A 26,028-nucleotide genomic window follows, 5' to 3' on the forward strand; every position below is an offset into this window, starting at 1 on the left:
CAAGTCCTTGGGGAAAACGCTGCCTGTACCCAAACCATAACCACGCGCTTGTCCCCTGCGAAGTGCTTCCCGAAAGACCCCCAAGGCAATTTTAAAGTTGCGGACACCAGAACCTGCTCTAGAGCTGGCTGGAAGCAGGAGCGGCCTCCCCAGGATGGGGCAGAAATTGCATCTCTCCACTTTCAATTTAAGGTGAACAAAGGAGAAAAGCAAGTAACTTATCACGATCAAAATGCAACATCTGATTCCCTTACACCTACCAGGAGGACAGTACCTATTCCACACAGAGCCAGAAACCTGGAGAGAGGAAACAAAGAATGTAAGTGAATTCTAGGCAGCAAGCATTTTTCCATCCCTCAACTAAGAGCCCTGCTACCACCTGTCCGTCTTCAGTAATACACTGGTTGACATTTTTTGAGACCCCAATATAGCGCTGAGCACTGCCCAACCTCAAAATGACTATTATTTTCCAGAGTCACTTTTTTTTTTTTTGGCAGAGTCTTGCTCTGTTGTCCACGCTGGAGTGCAGTGGCGTGATCTCGGGATCTCGGCTCACTGCAACCTCCAACCCCCCGGGTTCAAGCGATTCTCCTGCCTCAGCCTCCCGAGTAGCTGGGATCACAAGCTCGCACCACCACGCCTGGCTAATTTTTGTATTTTTAGTAGAGACGGGGTTTCACCATGTTGGTCAGGCTGGTCTCAAACTCATGACCTCATGATCCACCCGCCTGGGCCTCCCAAGGTGCTAGGATTACAGGCGTAAGCCACTGCGTCCGGCCTCATTTTTTGTATTTTTAGTAGAGACAGAGTTTCACCATGTTGGCCAGCCTGGTCTCGAACTCCTCAGGTGAGCCGTCTGCCTCGGCCTCCCAAAGTGCTGGGATTACAAGCCTGAGCCACTGCGCCAGGCCCAGAGTCACTTTATAGATAAAAAGCCCTATGACTTCAAAGATCAGTACCTAAATTACAAGGGGAAATTAAGTATTCATAAACAGATTAAAATATGCTTTAAAGTTCCATGTAACCATAACCTTTCTTCAACAAAAGGTTATTAATGCTTAATCTGTGCCAAAAAGTCACATTGAATATACATATAATTTCTGTTCTTTGTAGCAAGATTCAGGGTGGTTTGGATAATTAAGACGAATATGTGAGTAATTGTTCCTGAAGCCTCCATGTGTTTGGAGCTATAAGAATATTCCACATTCTGAGAATGTGGAAATTACTTTCAGTCTGGGAAAGGAGGCAGGGTTAGGGAAGCCTTCATGCAGGAGGTGGTATGACAACATCATCACTTCCTCAGCATTTCTGTATTGCGGTCAATAAATGCCTGTATGAAAAGCACATAGCACCGTGGCAACAAACTAGATATAGCTCTTGTCCTCTAGAAAAAGGGGGAACATACTCCACCAAAGATGAGGTACGGTGTGTGCCAAACAATGTGCCTATACTTCCTGCTGAATTGCAGTTATTTTATTTATTTGTTTTTTTTTGAGATGGAGTTTTGCTCTTGTTGCCTAGGCTGGAGTGCAATGGCACGATCTTGGCTCACTGCAACCTCCGCCTCCCGGGTTCAAGTGATTCTCCTGCCTCAGCCTCCCAAGTAGCTGAGATTACAGGCATGTGCCACCACGCCCGGCTAATTCTGTATTTTTAGTAGAGATGGGGTTTCTCCATGTTGGTCAGGCTGGTCTTGAACTCCCAACCTCAGGTGATCTGCCGACCTCAGCCTCCCAAAGTGCTGGGATTACAGGTGTGAGTCACCGCACCTGGCCTACAGTTTTGTTTTTGTTTTTGGAGACAGAGTCTCGCGATGTCCCAGGCTAGACTGCAGTGGCGTCATCTCTGCAACCTCCACCTCCTGGGTTCAAGCAATTATCCTGCCTCAACCTCCCAGGTTCAAGCAGTTCTCCTGCCTCAGCCTCCCGAGTAGCTGGGACTACAGGTGCACGCTGCCAAGCCCGGCTTATTTTTTGTTTCTTTTAGTAGAGACGGGCTTTCACCTTGTTGCCCAGGCTGTTCTCGAACTCCTGAGCTCAGGCGGTCTGCCCGCCTCGGCATCCCAAAGTGCTAGGATTACAGGCGTGAGCCACCACTCCCGGCTCAGTTATTTTTTATTTATTTATTTATTTTTTTGAGATGGAGTCTCACTCTGTCGCTCAGGCTGGAGTGCAGTGGCGCGATCTCGGCTCACTGCAGGCTCCGCCTCCCGGGTTCACGCCATTCTCCTGCCTCAGCCTCCCGAGTAGCTGGGACTACAGGCGCCCGCCACCATGCCCGGCTAATTTTTTGTATTTTTAGTAGAGACGGTGTTTCACCGTGTTAGCCAGGATGGTCTCAATCTCCTGACCTCGTGATCCGCCCGCCTTGGCCTCCCAAAGTGCTGGGTCAGTTATTTTCAACCTGTGTATATGACCTCACTCACTAGAGCCCTGACAAAATGGTTGCTTGGGGAAAGCTATTTTTGGAAAACTTCTCCAACTATAACTCATAAGGTGTAAAATTGTCACATTTGTCCAGAACATAATCTAGGGAAACTGTCATACAGTTCCCAAGGACATTTTCCTTTACCAGAGGCCCCTTTCGAGGTACGGCTATTGGATTACTCCAGTTGCCACCCTTGTCTTAAAGGAAAAACTCAGCTGAATTAAATTTAGCAGAGTTTAATTGAGCAAGAACGATTGGCAAATCAGGTAGTCTCCTCAGCCAGAGTAGGCTCAGGGACTCCAGTACAGCCACGTGGTGGAAGAAGATTTACAGACAGAAAAAGGAAAGTGAGGTACAGAAAATGGAAATGAGGTACAGAAACAGCGGATTGGTTACAGCTCAGCATTTACCTTACTTGAACAGAGTTTGAACAGTAGGCCACCTTTGCATTGGCCAAAATGCAGTGACTGACACAAGAGTAGGCTACACTCTGCTTACAGCTTCATTTAGGTTATAGTTCACAATGTACAGATAAACCTTTAAGCCAAACTTAAGATACATAAGGAGGCAGCTTTAGGCTAAACTTGATTTAACACTTGCAAATAAACAAATATGTTCTGGTAATGATTTGCGTGTTTTCTCACAGGGTAAAGGCATTTCCGTGCAGAAAAGCAACAGCCTTAGGAGTAAGTAAAATTCCCTTAACCAACCAGTATGTAAAATGTGGCCCATTCTCCAACATTTACAATGTGTTCATCATCTATAGTTACCTGGGTTAATAAAACACATAAATGCAGCCAGTTGTAGTGGCTCACGCCTGTAATCCCAGCACTTTGGGAGGCCAAGGCAGGCAGATCACTTGAGGTCAGGAGTTTGAGACCGCCCTGGCCAACATGGTGAAACCCCATCTCTACTAAAAATACAAAAATTAGCTGGGAGTGGTGGTGCATGCCTATAGTCCCAGCTACTTGGTAGGCTGAGGCAGGAGGATAGCTTGAACCCAGGAAGCAGAGGTTGCAGTGAGCCGAGATCATGCCACTTCATTCCTGCTTGGACGATAGAGCGAGACCCTGTCTCAAAACAAGACAAAACAAAACAAAATAAAAACGCATAAGTGGAATGATCAAAACTCAAGGCTGGGCAAGGTGGCACATGCTTGTAATCGCAGCACTTTGGGAGGCGAAGGCAAAAAAGATCATTTGAGCCCAGGAGTTTGAGACCAGACCAGGCAACGTAATGAGACCCCCATCTCTATAAATAATACAAAAAATTAGCTGGGCATGGTGGCATACACCTGTGGTCCCAGCTACTTGGGAGGCTGAGGTGGGAGGACTGCTTGAGCCTAGGAGGTCAACACTGTACTTAGCCATGATCATGCCACTGCGCTCCGGCTTAGGCAACAAAGTAAGACCCTGTGTCTTAAAAATAAAACAAAAACTGCCGGGCGGGGTGGCTCATGCCTGTAATCCCAGCACTTTGGGAGGCCGAGGCGGGCGGATCACAAGGTCAAGAGATCGAGACCATCCTGGCTAACACGGTGAAACCCCGTCTCTGCTAAAAATACAAACAAAATTAGCTGGGCATGGTGGCGGGCGCCTGTAGTCCCAGCTACTCGGGAGGCTGAGGCAGGAGAATGGTGTGAAGCCGGAAAGGGGAGCTTGCAGTGAGCCGAGATCGTGCCACTACACTCCAGCTTGGGCGAAGAGCGAGACTCCGTCTCAAAAAAAAAAAACAAACACCCACACAAAAACTCAACTGGGAAAATTAACAGAGGCTTTTAAAATTCCTTAGCCAAAAGCTCTTCCTGCCACTGGTTATGCTTCATCTGAGGTTGACCCCTTTTGGTAAGCACCAACTGGGGATTTTGAATCTCCATTTAGAATCATAATGGCAGACCTATGAAATAATCTCCAAAAAACTGTACATCTGTAACAGTAAAGGGAGACAGATTCAGATATTACAATGGTCTTATGAAACAATTATAAATTACGTATTAGTGAAAGAATCTTTTCACAGTGTGCTCCTGGGAAACTAAAACTGCAAGGACCACAGACTTCAAGCAGCAGGTTTCATCTATTGGAAATAACATTAAAAACAAAACTCGATGGGGTGCAGTGGCTCATGCCTGTAATCCCAGCACTTTGGGAGGCTGAGATGGGTGGATCACCTGACGTTGGGAGTTTGAGACCAGCCTGACCAACATGGAGAAACCCCGTCTCTACTAAAAATACAAAATTAACTGGGCGTGGTGGTGCCTGCCTGTAATCCCAGCTACTTGGGAGGCTGAGGCAGGAGAATCGCTTAAACCCGGGAGGCGGAGGTTGCAGTGAGCCTAGATCGCACCACTGCGCTCCAGCCTGGGCAACAGAGTGGGACTCCATCTTAAAAATAAATTAATTAATTAATTTAATTTAATTAAAAACAAACACAAGAAAACTCTCTTCAACCAAAACAGTATGGACCTTATCAGGTACTCCTTAGTAGCCCTTTTTGATAGTGACAGGAGGCAGTCAAATGCCTAGGCAGATGGGGTGGTTCCCTGGTGAAACCTGACCTTTGAACTGAAGACAGTGCCGGGTAGATCCTTGGACAGGATTGAGAACCTGTCGGCTAGGTGCGGTGGCTCACGCCTGTAATCCCAGCACTTTGGGAGGCCGAGGCGGGTGGATCACAAGGTCAAGAGATCGAGACCATCCTGGCTAACGTGGTGAAACCCCGTCTCTATTAAAAGTATAAAAATTAGCTGGGTGTGGTGGCGGGCGCCTGTAGTCCCAGCTACTCAGGAGGCTGAGGCAGGAGAATCGCTTGATCCTGGGAGGCGGAAGTTGCAGTGACCTGAGATCATGCCATTGCACTCCAGCCTGGGTGACAGACGGAGACGCTGCCTCAAAAAAAAAAAAAAAAAGAGAGAACCTGTCTTCCTGTTTGGCATGCTTTCCTCTGATTGACCCCCACTCTTCACCTATTTTACATATACCTACCCTTTCCTAATTGTTTTTTTTACACTGCCATGCTCATCCTTTAGTGGTGCCTTTGCTTTAGCCTTTCTTTGCATACTCACAAACCAATCAGCATCTACTCCACTATTCTGAACCCATAAAAGCCCTGGACTCAGCCACTCCGAGAGGGGAACCACCCCCTGCATCTCCTCTCCGCTGAGAGCTGTTCCATCACTCAATAAAATTCTTCTCCACCCATTCTCACCCTTCAATTGTCAGCATATCCTCATTCTTTTTGGATGCAGGACAAGAGCTTGGGAACTGCCAAACATGGGTACAAGCTATAGCACAGGCAGGCCAAGTGGGTGGGGCACCTCCAGTGGCTGGCCCAGGGCCAAGCAAGGCCCAGGCTGGGTGGCGTTGCTGCCCGTGGAGGTCTCCAGTTGGCAAAGTGACAGAAAAATCCTGCGTCATTTGTGAATGCAAAATACCTGAGACAGGTCTCAGTCATTTTAGAAAGTTTATTTTGCCAAGGTTAAGGATGAGCCTGTGACACAGCCTCAGGAAGTCCTGAGACATGTGCCCAAGGTGGTCAAGGGTATAGTTTGCTTTTATGCATTATAGGGACACATGAGACATCAGTAACATGTAAGATATACACTGATTCTATCCAGTAGGGGAGGACAACTCGAAGTGGGGGCTTCCAGGATAGAAGTTAATAAGAGACAAAAGGTTGCATTCTTTTGAGTCCTTGATCAGCCTTCCACTGAATACACAATTTAGAATGGCTCAGTGAATATGCATTTTCACATAAGCAATAGGGCAGAGGAAGCAATCAGATATGCATTTGTCTCAGGGGAGCCTCAGAGGGATGACTTTGAATAGAATGGGAGGCAGGTTTGCTCTAAGCAGTTGCCAGCTTGACTTTTCCCTTTAGTTTAGTGATTTTGGCGTCCCAAGACTTATTTTCCTTTCATACCTTATATCACAAAATTAGAAGACAGAGACCCTTGGATTCACGTCTCAGAAGGCTGAGTCAACTAAATGTGGACTATTTCACCAGATGATACCCCTAGGATGGTTCTTTGGGTTATGCCTGGGCACAAGGTCAAATAGTTCATACTCTTTCTTTTTTTTTTTTTTTTTTTTTGAGACGGAGTCTCGCTTTGTAGCCCAGGCTGGAGTGCAGTGGCGTGATCTCGGCTAACTGCAAGCTCCGCCTCCCGGGTTCATGCCATTCTCCTGCCTCAGCCTCCTGAGGAGCTGGGACTACAGGCACCCACCACCATGCCCGGCTAATTTCTTTTGTATTTTTGGTAGAGACGGGGTTTCACCCTGTTAGCCAGGATGGTCTCGAACTCCTGACCTCATGATCCACCTGCCGCGGCCTCCCAAAGTGCTGGAATTACAGGCGTGAGCCACCGTGCCCGGCCTACCTTTCAAACTCAACAAAAAGAGTCAAACTCTGTAAAATATTTTAAGAGATTTATTCTAAGCCGTATATGAGTGACAAATGTTCCATGAAAGAGCCCTAGGAGATCCTGAGAACATATGCCCAAGGTGATCAGGTTTTATACATTTTAGGGAGACAGAAGACACTAATCAATATATGTAAGAAGTACATTGGTTCAAAGTCGGGACAACCTGAAGCGGGGGTGGGGCTGGGATGCTTCCAGGTCATAGGCAGATTCAAAGATTTCTGGATTGGCAATTGATTGAGAGAGTTAAGTTATTTTCTGAAGACCTAGGTTCAATAGGGAATGTGAGGGTTTGAGATAAGCAGTTGTGGAAGAACTTAAACAAGTTAAAAGAACCTTGGTGTCCACAGTCTTTTATCTTAACCTGAACATTTCCTTTCTATGATCCCAGGTCTTTAGACAAACAATTGTCAACCAGAAAATGTTTAAATTATCTGTAGCCTGGAAACTCTAGCTTTGAGTTGTCCCACCTTTCTGGGCCAAACCAATGTATTTCTTAAATGTATTTGATTGATGTCTCATGCCTCCCTAAAATGTATAAAACCAAGCTGCACCCTGACCACCTTGGGCATGTGGTCTCAGGACCTGAGTTACAGGCCATGGTCACTCAAATTTGGCTCAAATAAATCTCTTCAAATATTTTTACAGAGTTTGACTTTTTTTGTTGACCGTATGATCATTTAGCTTCTATCTTTGTACCACTACTGGGTACTAAAGATGTTATTTGACATGTAGAGGCCCTAAGCCATTATACACAGAAGGTCCTAAATATATCTGCATGGTTATCTCATTATTGAATAATAAAGTTACTCTCATGAAAAAAGCTGTATTGCAAAACCATATGGCTTTAGCCATACTCACCATGGCCCAAGAAGAAGTGGTTGTAAACCAAAAACAAAATCCTAAGCACCCCCAACTGAATGAATGGCCAAGGGGACCCTAGAGAAACCTGAAAAACCCTAGAGAAACCTGAAAAACCCTGCCCATGATGGGAAGGGAGGTCAGACACGCCTCATTATACCTCCTCCCTTTTGGAGTTTAGGCACCACTGACCAACGTTAACATTAAAATAGAGATCATAAGTCTGACAAAACAGACTCTTTATGGGAAAAAGATACCAAATTCCAACCTGATTCTGATAGAGCGTCACATGGCAGATAGCAGAGCCTTAAGGAAATAAAAATATTTTACCAAAAAATATATTTCTTTAACATGTTTTAAAATGGCCCTGCAAAGCCATCTTTTGTGGGAGAAATTTCTATCTGTAGAGAATCTCCATTAATGCAGCCAGGGCTTCCCTTTCCAGGCATTTCCCAGACATAGGAGAGATTAACTGAGTGTCTGCTATCTTTCAAGACCTGAAAAGAGACATTTATCATCTATTCTCTCTAAAGGCTGCTACCTGTGAGGCTTCATCTACATAACAAAGACCTTGGCCTCCACAATCCCCCTTTTCTTGACTAAAGCATTTATTTCTACTGACTTCAAGTCTTTAGACAAAGCTTAACTCTTTCAACCAGTTGCCAATCAGAAAATCTTTCAAACTACCTACAACCTGGAAGCCCATGCCCCTTTAAGATGTCCTGCCATTGCTGGGCGTGGTGGCTCACGCATGAAATCCCAGCACTTTGGGAGCCCGAGGCGGCGGATCATGAGGTCAGGAGATCGAGACCATCCTGGCTAACAGGGTGAAACCCCGGCTCTACTAAATATACAAAAAAAATTAGCCGGGCGTGGTGGCGGGCGCCTGTAGTCCCAGCTCCTCAGGAGGCTGAGGCAGGAGAATGGTGTGAAGCTGGCAGGTGAAGCTTGCAGTTAGCTGAGATCGCGCCACTGCAATCCAGCCTGGGCGACAGAGCGAGACTTCGTCTCAAAAAGAAAAAAAAAAAAGATGTCCTGCCATTTTGATCTGACCCAAAGTATACCTTCCGTGTACTGATTTATGCCTTTGTTTATGGCTCCTGTCTCCCTAAAATGTATAAAACCAAACTGTAATTCAACTACCTTGGGCATACTTTCTCAAGACCTCTTGAGACTGTTCCCTGGGCCAAGGTCATTCATATTGGCTCAGAATAAACCTCTTTAAATTGTTTACAGAGTTTTGTTTTTCCATTAATGCTGTGTTATTGTGAAACTAAATGCTGTGTCTATATCCCAGATAAATCAAATAATATCACTAAGGTAATGGCTAATATGAAAACCCAAATAACCAATCTTTCATATCCAAAACATTCTCTAAGCAACTGGCTAAATAGCTGGGTTTGGCTCTTGGGAAACTTGGTGGTAAAAGTCATGACTTATTCTAGAAATTATAAACATTTGTTGTGTTTTGTCTTGTTTTTGTCTAAGTTGCTGTTATAACATTTGTTTACAATTGAGTTAGTGTGGCTTGGCACAGAGTTTCACACCTGTAATTCCAGCACTTTGGGAAGCTGAGGTGTGTGGATCACTTGAGACCAGGAGTTCAAGACCACCCTGGCCAACATGACAAAATCTCGTCTGTACTAAAAATACAAAAATTAGCCTGGCGTGGCACACACCTGTAATTCCAGCTACTCGGGAGGCTGAGGCAGGAGAATCACTTAAACCCAAGAGGCAGAGGTTTCACTGAGCCAAGATCATGTCACTGCACTCCAGCCTAAGAAACAGAGCAAGACTCTCTCAAAACAAACAAACAAACAAACAAAACAACAACAAAAAAAACCAGCTGGGCATGGTGGCTCATGCCTATAATCCCAGCACTTCGGGAGGCCGAGGCGGGCAGATCGCCTGAGGTCAGGAGTTTGAGACCAGCCTGGCCAACATGGGGAAACCCCGTCTCTACTAAAAATACAAAAATAAGCTGGGTGTGGTGACATGTGCCTGAAATCCCAGCTGCCTGGGAGGCTGAGGCAGGAGAATCACTCACAACTGGGAGGCAGAGGTTGCAGTGAGCCGAGATCATGCCATTGCACTCCAGCAAGCGAGACTCTGTCTCAAAAAATAAATAAATAAATAGAGTCAGTGTGACTCGAAAGACTAAAATAATGATCACTTGAATAAATCATGTTAATTAAAAATGTAACCAAGTAACCTGGCTCAGGTCACAAAGTCACTTCCTTCATGTGTTTTTTAAATTTGGCCTATACTGGCCGGGCACAGTGGCTCACGCTTGTAATCTCAGCACTTTGGGAGGCCAAGGTGGGCGGATCACAAGGTCAGGAGATCAAGACCATCCTGGCTAACACGGTGAAACCCGTCTCTACTAAAAATACAAAAATTAGCCGGGTGTGGTGGTGGCAGGCGCCTGTAGCCCCAGCTACTCGGGAGGCTGAGGCAGGAGAATGGCATGAACCCGGGAGGCGGAGCTTGCAGCGAGCCGAGATCGCACCATTGCACTCCAGCCTGGGCGACAGAGCGAGACTCTGTCTCAAAAAAAAAAAAAAAAAAAAAATTTGGCCTATACTTCATGAGTCTTATAGTTCATCCAATTCCACTTTCACCATAAGACATGATATCTTAGGAATTAGTCTTCCTAATGACATGGGACTAAACTCCCGGACATAAAAAGAGTCTGAGAAATCTCAGCTACTTGAGAGGCTGAAGCAGGAGGATCACTTGAGCCTAGGAGTTTAAGGCTGCAGTGAGCTGTGATTGAGCCACTGCACTCCAGCCTGGGTGAGAGTAAGACCCTATCTCTAAAATAAATAAATAAATAAATAAATAAATAAATAAATAAATATTTTTAAAAAATTAAAAAGGAGTTATAACTGTTGAGTTCATCTACAATGCTTTCTTCAAAAGATCTTGATGAAAAGGGGAAAATGTGAAAATAAAATGTAAAAGCTGTTGGAACACCCAAAAAACACGTTAAGACTCGAGAGAGATGTGACTGTGATTTGAGTCACATGTGGTTACAATGTCTGCTCTCAGATTATAGATTAACTCCCTTTCTTAGTTTTCTTGTCCTATACAATGACTAGAGAGAACTAAAGGACATTAGGGACAAAACCCTCCTGCCTTCTTCTTTTTTCTTTTTCTTTTTTTTTTTTTTGAGACGGAGTTTTGCTCTTATTGCCCAGCTGGAGTGCAGTGGCGTGATCTTGGCTCACTGAACCTCTGCTTCCTGGGTTCAAGCGATTCTCTTGCCTCAGCCTCCCAAATTGCTGGGATTACAGGCATGCGCCACCACACCGGCTAATTTTGTATTTTTAGTAGATTCAGAGGTTTACCATGTTGGTAAGGCTGGTCTCGAACTCCCGACCTCAGGTGATCTGCCTGCCTTGGCCTCCCAAAGTACTGGGATTACAGGCGTGAGCCACCACGTCTGGCCCTGCCTTCTTAATTAATGACCCTTGTTAAAGATTAACTTCCTGGCCAGATGCAGTGGCTCACACCTGTAATCCCAGCAATTTGGGATGCTGAGGCAGGCAGATCACTTGAGCCCAGGGGTTCAAGACCAGCATGGGCAACATGGTGAAACCCTGTCTCTACAAAAAATACAAAAATTACCTGGGCACGGTGGCATGTGCCTGTAGCCCCAGCTACTCAGGAGGCTGAGACAGGAGGATCACTTGAGCACAGGAGGCAGAGGCTGCAGTGAGCCGAGATCATGCTACTGCACTCCAGCCTGGGTGACAGAGCAAAACCCTGTCTCAAAAAAAAAAAAAAAAAACTTCTCTTATTTGTCCTGCTGTGCTTAGACTAGATGACAGAAACCTCATGATTATTATACCCTCTGCAAAAAAAAAAAAAAAAAAAATGTTAAATGTACCCTTCCCAAAAGAAGTACTACCTATAATTAATCAATTTGCTGTAACCATGTGCTATCCTTGTATGAATAATGTTGTAATCTTGCAAAACTCCTCTGTCTCTGCCTATACAAATGAAATCGCTAAACGTCCCTATTTTGAAATGCTGACCCCATTCCTTTGGAGTTGGTGTTGGTAGTCTAGCCTCACACTTTGTGACTGAATAAACTCTCTTTAAATTAGATTCTGACCCTTTTGATTATTTTACATTGATGGAGTTTACAAAGTGTAATGCACATTGTTAATTTTTTCTCAGTTACTTAAATTTTATTCACATGGTTCAAAAGCATTAACTTAATACATTAAAATAACAATAAATGAAAAGTATAAAATTCACTTAGTGACCTGTTCCCTCATCCTTATCCCCCCATCCCATTTTCCATGTCCCATCCTTTGTGTGGTTTCTGAGCCTAGTTCCTTATGGATCTGTGTTTTGATTGGGCTGCAAATATTCACTCCTGTCACCTCTCCCCATTGTGGTAGAGTTCACTTCTCTTTTTGGCTGACTTTGAGCTTTGCCGTATAGTGTACTTCGTTTGGGCACAAGTGAAAGTGTGTCATATCCAAGCGGAGGCTTTAGGAGGACTGACAAGTTCCCCCTAGACCTCTTGCACTCTTGCCATCTGCCATGACAAGGACTTGCCCTGGGTAGCCTCTGTACCTTCAGACTGGGTCCCAAAATGAGAGACACGTGGAGCACATGTGAACCTAATCGGCAGCCCAAAGCACCTGACCTACAGATCTCTGAGCAAGAAAATGTTGGTCGCAAACCAGTTTTAACAATGGTGGGGGCAGTATTTGTTAATATTATCGCAGCAAAATCAAGTCTCACTTTGCTTTTTTAAACTTTATATATGTCACTAAGATATGTAGTGACTTCTCCTGTTGGTGCATGGAGTTACTTCTTTGAGTTTCATGGTATTACAGTGTGTGGCTATACTCCGATGGATTTAACCAGGTTTCCATTAATGGATATTTGAGTTGGTTCAATCTTTTGCTATTAAAAATAAGGATGTATTACATAGTCTTGTACATACATCATTTTGCATATGTATTCGTCAGGGTTCTCTAGAGAGACAGGACTAATAGGATAGATGTGTATATGAAAGGGAGTTTATTAAGGAGTATTGACTCACATGATCACAAGGTGAAGTCCCACAATAGGCCGTCTGCAAACTGAGGAACAAGGAAACCAGCCCAAGTCCTAAAACCTCAAAAACAGGGAAGCCGACAGTACAGCCTTCAGTCTGTGGCCAGAGGCCCAGAAACCCCTGGCAAACCACTGGTGTAGGTCCAAGAGTCCAAAAGCTGAAGAACTTGGAGTCCATTTTTCGAGGGCAGGAAACATCCAGCACAGCAGAAAGATGAAAGCTGGAAGACTCAGCCAGTCTAGTCCTTCCGTGTTCCTCTGCCTGCTTTTATCCTAGCTGTGCTGGCAGCTAATTAGATGGTGTCCACCCAGATTGAGGGTGGATCTGCCTCTCCTAGTCCACTGAATCAAATGTTAATCTCCTTTGACAACACCCTGACGGACACACCCGGGAACAATACTTGGCATCCTTCAATCCAATCAAGTTGACAGTCAGTATTAACCATCACAGCACATATGTAAATATATCTATAGAATCATGGAAGTGCTCAGATGGGGGGATACATGAAGTTTGAAATATTGAAAGATGTTCCTCAATTGACTTACTTAGAGATTGTACTTAGAACAATGACACTGATCATCAATTAATGCTGGATTAAATGAAGAAAACGATTTAGTATTTCTGTCACTTGCATTCCTGTTCTCATCCTCTTCTCTGAGGATCATCTTCTACATCTTCTCTTCCTCGTTCTACGCCCTAAGTGATCACCAAGGATCTGTCCTTGACCTTGTATCACTTGAATCTTGAACTCAGGAGGCAGAAGTTGCAGTGAGCTGAGATCATGCCACTGCACTCCAGCCTGGGCAACAGAGTAAGATCTGGTTCCTTAGAAGGTCTCCTACACATTCTGCACAATCTCTGAGGGAAGGGGTGTGTGTGTGTGTGTGTGTGTGTGTGTGTGTGTCAGTGGGGAGGTGGGTTGCTTCTGTGTTCATGGGACTCCACTGTCAGAGAATTTCCTCCCTGGACTAGAACCGAGCCAGCCATGTCATTGTGCTGCAGAGCTGCACCCACTAACCCCACTCCTGTCTGGGAAATCCAGACAGTGTAACTGTTTGCAAGGGTGCTCTGGAGCCAGACTCTCCAGGTTCAATGCCAGTGTCTGAGGTTTTTTCCCATTTGATATCAGCTCATAGTCTGACACAGAGATGTCTTCAACAGGGGTAGAACTATTTAGTAGAAATAATTGAGTGCAGAAAGGCTGTTTTTTTAAGGTAAATGTGGCTTCTCTGCGACCCATATGCATGGTGGAAATGCTCTACATCTGTAACGAACATTGGACATTTGCTGTATTGGTCACTGTGTTGAACACCTGAAATGTGGCTAGTGGGACTGAAGAACTGAATTTTAAACTTTACTGAATTTAAACATAAACAGCCACATGTAGCTAGTAGCCACCACATGGGACAGCACTGGTCTAGCTCCCAAGTGCCAACAGCTTCCTGTGGAAAAATCAGTTTTATTAAAATATGTGTCCTACCCTGCACTCAGCCTTTCTGGATGTCCCTCTTCAATATAATATCTGATTAAGGATTTGAAGAAAATACAGTATAGATACTGTTTGTAGAATAGACGTAAGACCCTAAAATACAGTTTTATACAAAATTTGATAAATTCTGGCCAGGCGCAATGGCTCCTGCTTATAATCCTAGCACTTTGGGAGGCCAAGGCAGGCGGATCGCTTGAGGTCAGGAGTTAGAAACCAGCCTTGCCAACATGGTGAAACCCCGTCTCTACTAAAAATACAAAACAATTAGCCAGGCCTGGTGGTGGGCCCCTGTAATCCCAGCTACTCTGGAGGCTGAGGCAGAAAAACCACTTGAACCCGGGAGGCGGAGCTTGCAGTGAGCTGAGATTGCGCCACTGCACTCCAGCCTGGGTGACAGAGCGTAATGATTCCGTCTCAAAAAAAATAAATAAATAAAAATTATAAATCCTTTTTCTAAGGGAAAAAATATGGCCTTCTTATTTCTTTTTCTTTTCTTTTCTTTTCTTTCTCTTCTTTTTCTGAGACAGGGCCTCGCTCTGTCACCCAGGCTGGAGTGCAGTGGCGTGATCTTGACTCACTGCAACCTCTGCCTCCCTGCTTGGAACGATTCTCCTACCTTAGTTTCCCGAGTTGCTGGGACTACAGGTACGTGCCACCATGCCTGGCTAATTTTCGTATTTTTAGTAGAGACGGGGTTTCACCGTGTTGCTCAGGCTGGTCTCGAACTCCTGGGCTCAAGCGATCCGCCTGCCGCCTGCCTCGGCTTCCCAAAGTGCTGGGATGACAAGCTGAGCCACCGCGCCCGGTCTGGGCTTTCTTATCTCTGAGAGTCACAATTTCTGTGAGGCAGCCACCAACACTAACTTTTAAGTTTCAGGGAATTGCAGTGAAACTCTCTTTCCTGCCAGGAAGCTGACATTTTCCAGAAACCGCAAATAACAGAACATTTTGTCTCTGTGTCAGCTTCATGCACCCTAGTCTTAAACGACAGTGTTCTTAAAAATGTATTGTTTTTCTTCTCTTATCGCTTCTCAGTTGTTCTAATAATTTGGTAGCTTCAGTACACCATTTATGTTCACCTTACACCTCCCGGAGGAGGAGATGGCGTGATACTCGCAAACACGGGACTACAAACTATTGATTCCATTCCGCGTGCTTCAGGAAGGTGGCGCTGTTTCCGTGCAGCTCATCAGGTACCTCAGAAAAAGAAATTTGGTGGAGACGTTTCCGCAGCCTCCAAGCAGCATCATTTAAAGGACAGGTCAGCAGGAAACAGATTTTATTTTAAAATTCCCAGCAGCGGGGGGGACGGGGGGGGGCGGGGGAGGGACTTGGTAGAGTTCCTGTCACTAAAGGAAATTCTTCCTAGAGCTATACTAAACTTAGTTATTACTGAAGCTGTTTTTTCTGGCTTCATCAGAGGAAAAATATAGTTATGCATCCCAGTATTTTTGCAACAATTCCATCACCAACAGCAGTAAAAACGGCTGCAATTTATTGAGTACTAACTTCTTTGGCACTTTACAAGTGTTATCATCTTTGGCCTCACAATTTCTTTACTATCTTAAGGATGAGAGGCTAAGGTTTTGGGGTGTTAAGAAATTCAACATCTGTCTAGCTGTTCTAATAGGTGTGTAGTGATACCTCCACACGGTCTTGATTTGTATTGCCCTAATGGCTAGTAATGTTGATCATCTTTCTATGTGCTTATTTGCCGGTTGTATATTCTCTTCAATGAAATGTTTCTTCATGTCTTTGTCCATTTTTTAAATTGAATTGCTCAATTTTTTCATGTTGAGTTTTGAGAGTTTTTTTTTAATTAAAAAAATAGAAACAGGATCTCACTATGTTGCCCAGGCTGGTCTCAAACTCCTGGGCTCAAGCAGTTCTCCCACCTTGGCCTCCCAAAGTGTTAAAATTACAAGTGTGAGCCACTCAGTGCCTGGCTGAGAATTCTTTGTATATTCTAGATATGAGTCCTTTTTCAGATATATAGTTTGCATATATATTCTTCCAGTGTGTACTTTGCCTTTTGATTCCATTAACAGTCTTTTGCAGAGAAAAACATTTTTAATTTTGATCAAGTCCACTTTATGAATTTTTTCTTTTATGAATCATATTTTCAGTGTCATTTTGAAGAAATCTCTACCAACCCCTAGTTCCCCCACATTTTCTCCTGTACTATCTTCTAAAATTTTTATGCTTTATGTTTAAATCTATTATTCATTTTGAGTTAATTTTCATAAATGGTGTGAGGTTTAGGTCAAGGTTCTTTATTTTTATTTTTAGATTTTTGTCTATTAACATTCAATTGCTCCAGCACCATTTATTGAAAAAGCCTATCATCTTGTTGAACTGTTTTGAATCTTTCTTAAAAATCAGATGGACATACTTGTGTGGGGCTATTTCTGGGTCCTCTATTCTTTCCCATTGACCTATGTATTCATGCTTCGATAATACCAAACAATCTTGAGCTATATAATTAGATTTGAAGCCGGGTGCGGTTGCTCTCGTCTGTAATCCCAGAACTTTGGGAGCCCACAGTGGGAGGATTGCTTGAGCCCAGGAGTTCGAGACCAGCCTGGTCAACATAGCAAGACCCTGTCTCTACAAAACATACAGAAAAAGTTAGCCATGCGTGGTGACATGCACCTGTAGTCCCAGCTACCTGGGAGGCTAAAGTGGGAGGATCACCTGAGCCTGGGAGGTTGATGCTGCAATGAGCTGTGTTTGCGCCACCGCACTCCGGCCTGGACAGCAAAGTAAGACCCTGTCTCAAAAAAAATAATAATAATAATTGAAATCAGGTAGTTCCATTTTATTATTGTTTTCCAAAATTGTTTTAGCTATTTATTCTATTTATTCTAGTTCCTTTGCCTTTCCACATACATTTAAAAAAAAACCTTTTCTACATCTTCAAAAAATTTTCCTGGCATTTTGATAGGAATTTTGTTAAACCTGTATATCAATTAAAGGAGTACTGACATCATTACTATGTTGAGTCTTCAGTCCACGAGCTTGAAATGTCTCTTTCTTTAGATCTTTAATTTCCTTTCTTTTTTGAGACAGGGTCTCACTCTGTCGCCCAGGCTAGAGTGCAGTGGTGTGATTTTGGCTCACTACAATCTTTGCCTCCCAGACTCAAGTGATCCTCCCACCTCAGCCTCCCAAGTAGCTGGGACTACAGGCTACCATGCCCAGTTAATTTTTTGTATTTTTTTTTGTAGAGATGGGGTCTTGCCCAGGCTGTCTTGAACTCCTGGACTCAAGCCATGTGCCTGCCTCGGCCTCCCAAAGTACTAGGATTGTAGGCGTGAGCCACTGTGCCCAGCTGATCTTTTATTTCTTACAACAATCTTTTGTAGCTTTTAGCTTATAAGTCCTGTACATGTTTTGTTAAACTTACACCTAAGTATTTTGATTTTTTGAGTGATTATAAATGGTACTGCATTTAAATTTTTGGTTTTCATGTTTGTTGCTAGTATATGGAAATACAATTGATTTTTCTTTTTTTAAAAAAAAATTTTTTTGAGACAGGGTCTCACTTTGTCACCCAGGCTGGAGTGCAGTGGTGCAATCATAGCTCACTGCAGCCTCAAACTCCTGTGCTCAAGTGATCCTCCCGCCTCAGCCTCCCAGGTAGCTGGGACTACAGGCACATGTCACCAAGCCCCACTAATTTTTAAAAAAAATTTATTTGTAGAGATGGGGGTCTCACTATGTTGCCAAGGCTGGTCTTGAACTCCTAGGTTTAAGGGATCCTTCCATCTTGGCCTCCCAAAGTGCTGCAGTTACAGGTGTATGCCCCCTTGTTCGGCTGTGTTGGCATCTGTTAATTGTATTTTCTTTTCTTTTCTTTTTTTTTTTTTTTGAGATGGAGTTTTGCTCTTGTTCCCCCAGCTGGAGTGCAGTGGCGTGATCTCGGCTCACCACAACCTCTGCCTCCTGGTTTCAGACGATTCTCCTGCCTCAGCCTCCAAGTAGCTGGGAATATAGGCATGTGCCACCATGCCCGGCTAATTTTTGTATTTTTAATAGAGACGGGTTTTCACCATGTTGGTCAGGCTGGTCTTGAACTCCTGACCTCAGGTGATCCACCCACGTTGGCCTCCCAAAGTGCTGGGATTACAGGCACGAGCCACCACACCCGGCTGTTGATTGTGTTTTCTCATTTAAGTTTAGATTTTCCTATTTCTTGGTATAATGAGTGTTTTTGGTGGAAACCTGGACTTTGGGGTGTCATAAGACTCTGGATCTTATTTAAATCTTGTGTTTTAGCAGGCTTCCTGACCCACTTTGGCAGGGGAAGGGGATGCCTCTTCATTATTGCCAAGTGGGGGTGGAAGTCCAGGTTTTCCACTTGGCCTTTGTTGACACGTGGAGTGAGGTTGTTTGGCGCAAGTGGGAGTTCAGGCTCTCCAGTTGGCCTCCAGGGATACCACCCTTGCTGGGATGGGGAGGGGACTTCCACTGATATGTGGGGTGGGAGGTGGCTTTGTTGCAACTGAGTGATGTTGAAAGTCCTGACTCTCCACTTGGCTCCCTATGGGGACAAGAGTGACTTTATTTTCAATGCGAATCCACTAACTCCAATTCCAGGAATGCCTCCAAAATGTCTAGCTGATGTATTACTCTTTATATACAATCACCTATTCACAGTAACTTTTGCCTTTTTATAGAAACAACCCTTGATGCTGTTGCAGAAATCATAGGTTGTGACATCCACAGCATTCTCTCAACCATCTACACATTCCTCCGAGAGTAAGAATATTTTTTCCCCAAGATATAATCCCTGGTTCTGGGGGGCTACTGTGTGGAGATCCACCTGCCTTGCAGATACCCAAGACCATGTTTCTGTCTGTAAGCTCCCTCTAATAATTATCCTATACTGACAAACTGGATTTGTCTGCTTCCTACGTTTTCTCAGCTCCTTGGGCATTTAGGGGTGGCTTTGGGGGTGGCTTTCATGGAACACTCTCTCTGACACCACCCCAGAGAAGGGGATGAGTGCTTTCTTATGATCAAGTGGGGTGGAAGTCCAGGTTCTCCATATGGTTTCCACTGATACCATGCTGGGGGAGAGTCTCCTCACCTCTCAGTGGGAATGAAAATCCAGCCCTTGGCCGGGCGCGGTGGCTCACGCCTGTAATCCCAGCACTTTAGGAGGCCGAGGTGGGTGGATCACAAGGTCAAGAGATCGAGACCATCCTGGCCAACATGGTGAAACCCCGTCTCTACTAAAATACAAAAATTAGCCGGGCGTGGTGGCATGAGCCTGTAATCCCAGCTACTCAGGAGGCTGAGGCAGGAGAATTGCTTGAACCCAGGAGGCAGAGGTTGCAGTGAGCCGAGATTGTGCCACTGCACTCCAGCTTGTGTGAGAGAAGGAGACTCTGTCTTAAAAAAAAAAAAAAGAAAAAGAAAATCCAGCCCTCCACTTGGCCTTCTCTGACACCATGCCAGGGAGAGGGGACGGTGGTGCCTCTTTACAGCCTAGCATGGGTGGCAGTCTAGGCTTTCCAAGAGGCAAGCATGGGGATGGGGCTTTTTTGTGGTTTGGGCTGGATTAGAGCCATTATTGTGTAAACGTTTTCTGTCTTCTGAGGCTGCCCATTTCCTGGTCCTGCGGCTAAAGAGAGAAGGCTTTTCTTAGGGCATTGTCTTTGCCTGTCGGCATTTCCAGGTTGCTTGCTTCCTAGCACCTAGTCTGGGATATATAAGGCAACACCCACCATGTTGTTCCTTGGGTCCCAGGGTGGCTAGCTCATTTGCCTTCTCTCCAACTTTCGGAGTCTTAGATTGTTTTATATATAATGCCCACAATTTTTAGTTGTACTTAGTAAAAGGAATAGGGAAAATTGTGTCTATTTCATCTTCCTGGAAACAAAAATCTTTCGTCTTGTTTTCATAGAAGGCCATGGAACTGTGCTAACCACTGGAATCTATTTGTTTTGCTTGTTTGTTTGAGATGGAGTCTCGCTGTGTTGCCCAGGCTGGAGTGCAGTGGCGTGATCTCTGCTCACTGCAACCTCCATCTCCTGGGTTCAAGTGATTCTCCTGCCTCAGCCTCCTAAGTAGCTGGGACTACAGGTACATGACACCATGCCTGGCTGATTTTTTTGTATTTTTAGTAGATGGGGTCTCCCCATGTTGGCCAGGCTGATCTCAAACTCCCGACCTCAGGTGATACACCTGCCTCAGCCTCCCAAAGTGCTGGATTACGGGTGTGAGCCACTGCACCTGGCCCACTGGAATCTATTTGTATAATATCCTGGCTGTGAAGTTAAGAGTTCTTACACTTGCAGTTGGCGGATGCAATTCAAATTGGTTACCAAAACATTGAAATGTATTGAGTTGCTTCTAAAACAAATTCCATGCAGGATTGAAGAGTGGGTTGGCTAAGAGGATAGCAGGCCTGGGAAATGAACCCCAGGAAACTGACTTAGTCATGCAATGAAGACTCAGGTGTTACCAATGGAGAGTGTCCAGGTTCTTGGCGTTTTGAACAAACAATTGGACAAAACGCACAAACAAAGCAAGGAAAGAATGATGCAACAAAAGCAGAGATTTATTGAAAACAAAAGCACACTCCACAGGGTGGGAGCCTGCCTAGCAGGTGGCTCAAGAGCCCGGTTACAGAATTTTCTGGAGTTTAAATACCCTCTAGAGGATTCCCGTTGGTTACTTGTTGAACACCCTATGTAAAAGAAGTAGTGGCCTGTGATCAGCCTGATTGGTTGCAAGAGGGGACCAATCAGAGGTCCCTTCAATTTTTCATCTGCCAGGCAGAAAACCGGGGCAGGTTGCAAAGGGACTAGCTTCTGTTCCTTTTGTTACTTGGGCATGGAAAGTTCGGGTTTTCCTTTTGATTTAGTTCTAGGAAGTCAGCGTGAATTGGCCTTAGGTTCCCTGCCTCCAGACCCTATTTTTCTGCCTTACGGTTCATATTGGGTTTGTTACAAGGATATTCAAACTTTGTGAATTGCCAAGCAGGAATCTAGAGTTTCTAGAACATTGGAGAGGGGCCAGGAAGGTATAAAAACTTTTGTGAAAACGTCAAAAATAAATATTTAGTTAAAAATAAAATTTCCCATTTTCAGATTTTGTGAATATCTGTAAGAATTTCCAGGACATATTAATTCGCTAAAGTTAATAAAAGCAAGAAACAGAAGGACGTTTCAGAATGCTATTGTTTGTGTAACAAGGGGGTGCTGAATACATACATAATTGCTTGGTTATGAATAAACTGGCTCTGGAAGGACACACATAGCTAATAGCATCGTTACCTAGGGGGAGGTGAAGTGGGTCCTGGAGAACAGAAAGGGAGATTTTCCACCTTACACACATTTGCCATCGTATGAATTTGAACGATAAGAGTCCCCCCGCCCCTTCCTTCCTCTGCCCTGCCCCTTCCTTCCTCTGCCCTTTACTCTGTCAATATCCTCTTTTCATGCTTTTTTTTTTTTTTTTTAAATCACTTCAGGTCCTTTAAAAAATTTATTTGCAAGAAGTACGTATATATTCTAAATAAAATTCATTTTCAGATATATATATTACAAATATCTTGTCTGTTCTATTTTCTTTCCTTTTTCTCAATGGGGTCTTTTCGGTGTCTTACAGTTACTGACACCCAATTTATCAGCCTTTTCCTTTAGGACTGGCACTTTTTGTGCTCTGCTAAAACGTTATTTTCCTCTCTCATGGTCATGATATTCTGCGATTTTATTGTCTAGAGTTGTATTGTTCACATTCAGGTCTACCATCCGTCTAGAATTATTTTACTTGAGATAGGAGTCAAGGTTCATTTCCCCCAATCGACCTTCAATTGACCTAGCACTATATATTGAAAAAAACTCTACTTATTGCATTACAGTGGCTACTTGTAGGAGGAAAAAGTGACTACATAGCTGCGGGTCTGTTTCTGGCCTCTCTCTTTTTCATTCATTGTTTTTACCTTTGTGCCAGTTATCACACTCTTCTGATTACTGTGGCATTATAATCATCTTGATAACTGTATCGTGAATTCTCCAACTGTTCTTCGCCGGAAGTCCACGGAACACCAACCACGACCTTCGGAATTTCCCTCCGGAAGACGAAGGCACTGTAGTTATGCAGGTGTACCCTATCAGATCTCGGGTCCATCGGGTCCTGTGTACACCTTGAGGGACGCCCGCCCAACGCGCATGCGCAGCCTCAATGCTGTGATTGGACGGAGCCTCGCCAGCTGCGTATACGTCACTTCCGAGGCGGGAGGATGAAGTTGATTGACTATGGTCTCTCTGGCAACCAGGTAGGAGCTGGGGAAGAAGGAACCTCCGAGATGAGGGGATAGGGTCTGGCCTTGAGCTGAGGCGACTCCCCGGCCTGGGTGAGGGGAAGCGGTGTAGTGGTCGAGCTAAGGCCGCGGGCCCTGGGCGGCTTCCGGATCCCCGCGACGCCGAACTCTGAAGGAAGACTCAGCCCAGGCGCTGGGACCAGGGCCCTGGCTCCGGTGAGTGCGTGGCGGGGAAACCCGCCTGTCGCCGAGGTCTCTTGAGTCCAGTTTCCGCGGCTGGGAATGGGTGTCGCGGCGGGCGCTGTGTGTGAAAGGCCTCTGCGCCCAGAGGGCTCCTGGCTCCAGCCTGTTTATTCCCGCATTTCTGCGCGACGTAGTGGAGGCTCCGCAGCGTCTGCGAGTGGCAGGACCGAGGGTTGAGCGCTGGGGGCCAGTGGCACCTTAGCCAGTGACGGCGAGTTAGTACTAGCAAAGGAACTCCGGTTTTTCAGAAGGCAGGAGGAGGGTGCTGACTCCAGCGTCCACGGGAATGGCTGTTTGAGATATCTTGCTCTTCCAATACTTACTCTGCGGCTTCCTGGCTGTGCGGCTTTGGGCAAATGTTTTAAACTCTGAGTGTTTCTTCAGCTGTAACTTTGGGAATAACAAGCCCACTCATAAGGTTGTTGTGAAGCGTAAATGAGACTGCGCGTGCAAGGTGCTCAGCTGGTGTCTGGCACATAGTAGGTATTCAACAAATGGTAGCCACATAATGCTCTTTTTTTCAGTTTTCAAACCTTCGGTGTAATGATATGAGAATCGTGAAGTTACTTTCGAAGTGACGTTTGGGTTTCATACACTCATACATTTAGTAAGCAGAATACTTGCTTACATTGTTGCCGATTGCGACAGTGTGTTTGCATAATGGAAGCTATGTTTGTGCCTTTGTCAAGGATGTGGAATATGCCTTCCCTACCATGTACATGTCCCCTTTTCTCCATTCCTTAATAATCGTTGATATTTTTTGAGTGTTTGCTATGTTACAGGCACTGTACTAATCCCTTTACTGAATTATTCAATCCTGTAATAACCCTAATCATAGGAACTATACTTTTTATTTATGGAGGGAGAAATGGGCTTAGAGATGTTAAGAAATTTATCCAAAGGCATAGAGCTATTAGCCAGGCAAGGTGGCACACGCCTGTAGTCCCAGCTATTTATTGGGGCTGAGGCAAGTGGATTGCTTGAACCTGGGAGACAGGCTGCAGTGAGCCGAGATCACGCCATTGCATTCAAGTCTGGGTGACAAAGTGAGACCCTGTCTTGGCTGGGCGCAGTGGCTCGCACCTGTAATCCCAGCACTTTGGGAGGCTGAGGCGGGCGGATCACCTGAGGTCAGGAGTTCGAGACCAGCCTGGCCAACGTGGTGAAACCCCGTCTCTACTAAAAAATACAAAAATTGGCTGGGCGCGGTGGCTCACGCCTGTATTTCCAGCACTTTGGGAGGCCAAGGCGGGCGGATCACGAGGTCAGGAGATCGAGACCATCCTGGCTAACAGGGTGAAACCCCGTCTGTACTAAAAAAATTCAAAAAAATTGGCTGGGTGTGGTGGCGGGTGCCTGTAGTCCCGGCTACTCGGGAGGCTGAGGCAGAAGAATGGCGTGCGCTGGGCGGCGGAGCTTGCAGTGAGCCGAGATCCCGCCGCTGCACTCCAGCCTGGGCGACAGACTGAGACTCTGTCTCAAAACAAACAAACAAACAAACAAAAATTAGACGGGCGTGGTGGTGGGCGCCTGTAATCCCAGCTACTCCGGAGGCTTTGGCAGGAGAATCGCTTGAACCTGGGAGGCAGAGGTTGCAGTGAGCCGAGATCTCGCCACTGCATTCCAGCCTGGGCGACAAGAGCGAGACTCCGTCTTAAAAAAAAAAAAAAAAAAGTGAGACCCTGTCTCAAACAACAACAAAACAACAAACAACAACAACAAAGGCATAGAGCTAGTAAAGGCCGATCCAATACCATGTCACTCCAGAACCTAGCGCTTAGCTACAAATTTCATTCATTCCTTCAGATACTTATTGAACGTTTACAGTGTACCAGCATTGTGCTGGGTGTTGTGGATACAATGATGATCAAAACAGATAAAGCCCCTGTCTTTAAATTGCTTATAAATCTAGCAAGGGAGATAGACAGTAAATATATGAATAAAACTAAATATTCATTACGATTGTGATGCATGCTGTGGAGGACAGTAGAGGGTGCTGTGAGAATACATAATGGGGTCACCGGCATGCGGGGGGCGGGGGAGGGGGAAATGAGGAGAGACAGGGAAGGCTTTCCCAAGAAAATAATATTTAGCTGAGACTTCAAGGACTGAGTTGGAGTTAAATTGGACCAAGAGCTAACAGGAGGAGGGGAGGGCATGTATGAAGTCTTGAGACTAGGAGGAGCTTATATCTTGTTACTTAAAGACCCGTGTGAGGCTGAATGTGGTGGCTCACACCTATAATCCCAGCGCTTTGGGAGGCTGAGGTGGGAGGATCATGTGAGGCCAGGAGTTTGAGACTAGCCTGGGCAACATAGACAGACCCCATCTCTACAAAAAATAGAAAGTTATCTAGGCGTGGTGGTGTGCACCTGTTGTCCCAGTTACTCAGAAGGCTGAGTCAGGAGGATCACTTGAGCCCAGGAGTTTGCGGCTGCAGTAAACTGTGATAATGCTACGGCACTCCAGTCTGGGCAACAGAGTAAGACCCTGACTCAAAAAAAAAAAAGAAAAAAATAATCATTAAACCAGACTGGGATGTATTAAGGATAATATACTAATGCAGTTTCTTTCAGAAAAGAAATCCCACCACTTATTTGTATGTAGCTGAGCAGATACAACCCATTATGTAGTCTCAAGATTTATGGTAATTTGTCCTCTTATAAGAAGACTTGACAGCACCATTTGCTGTACACGCTTTCATAGTTCATTCTAAATTCACCTGGTAATTGGGTTGGTCATCTGTGCTACCTAGTTACTTTTTTCCAAAGGAAAACGTAAAACAGCTCTACGATAAAACAAGTAGTTGAGGTGCCTAGGCTAAACTTCCACAGTGATAGGGATAGGGCTGGGGCATTGTCTTCCTGGATATTTCCATTTAAAATAGGGGGTTTGGCTGAGCACAGTGGCTCACGCCTGTAATCCCAGTACTTTGGGAGGCTGAGGACGGTAGATCACCTGAGGTCAGGAGTTCGAGACCAGCCTGGCCAACATGATGAACCCTGTCTCTATTAAAAATACAAAAATGTGTGGTGGCGCGTGCCTGTAATCCCAGCTACTCAGGAGGCTGAGGCAGGAGAATCGCTTGACCTGGGAAGTGGAGGCTACAATGAGTTGAGATTGTGTCACTGTACTCCAGCCTGGGCTACAGAGTGAGACTCCATCTCAAATAAATAAATAAATAAATAAACATATGTATGTATGTATGTACGTACGTATGTAAAGGGGGGGTTCCA

The 26,028-nt window shown here is 45.0% G+C and overlaps 1 protein-coding gene across 3 annotated transcripts in view; it reads left to right on the top strand.

Moving 5' to 3' along the window:
* Nucleotides 1–22,469: 22,469 nt before the first annotated feature.
* The window catches only part of DHRS7B (dehydrogenase/reductase 7B), a 64,543-nt gene continuing 60,984 nt past the window's right edge, over nucleotides 22,470–26,028 (top strand). The window contains exon 1 of one of the 3 annotated variants that reach the window (XM_024241491.3): nucleotides 22,470–22,564. In XM_024241491.3, coding sequence (XP_024097259.2) covers nucleotides 22,545–22,564 — 20 coding nt within the window. In that variant the 5' untranslated portion in view covers nucleotides 22,470–22,544. 3 annotated transcript variants of the gene reach the window in all.

Source organism: Pongo abelii, chromosome 19 (genome assembly GCF_028885655.2).
Source record: "Pongo abelii isolate AG06213 chromosome 19, NHGRI_mPonAbe1-v2.0_pri, whole genome shotgun sequence".
Lineage (NCBI taxonomy): Eukaryota > Metazoa > Chordata > Mammalia > Primates > Hominidae > Pongo > Pongo abelii.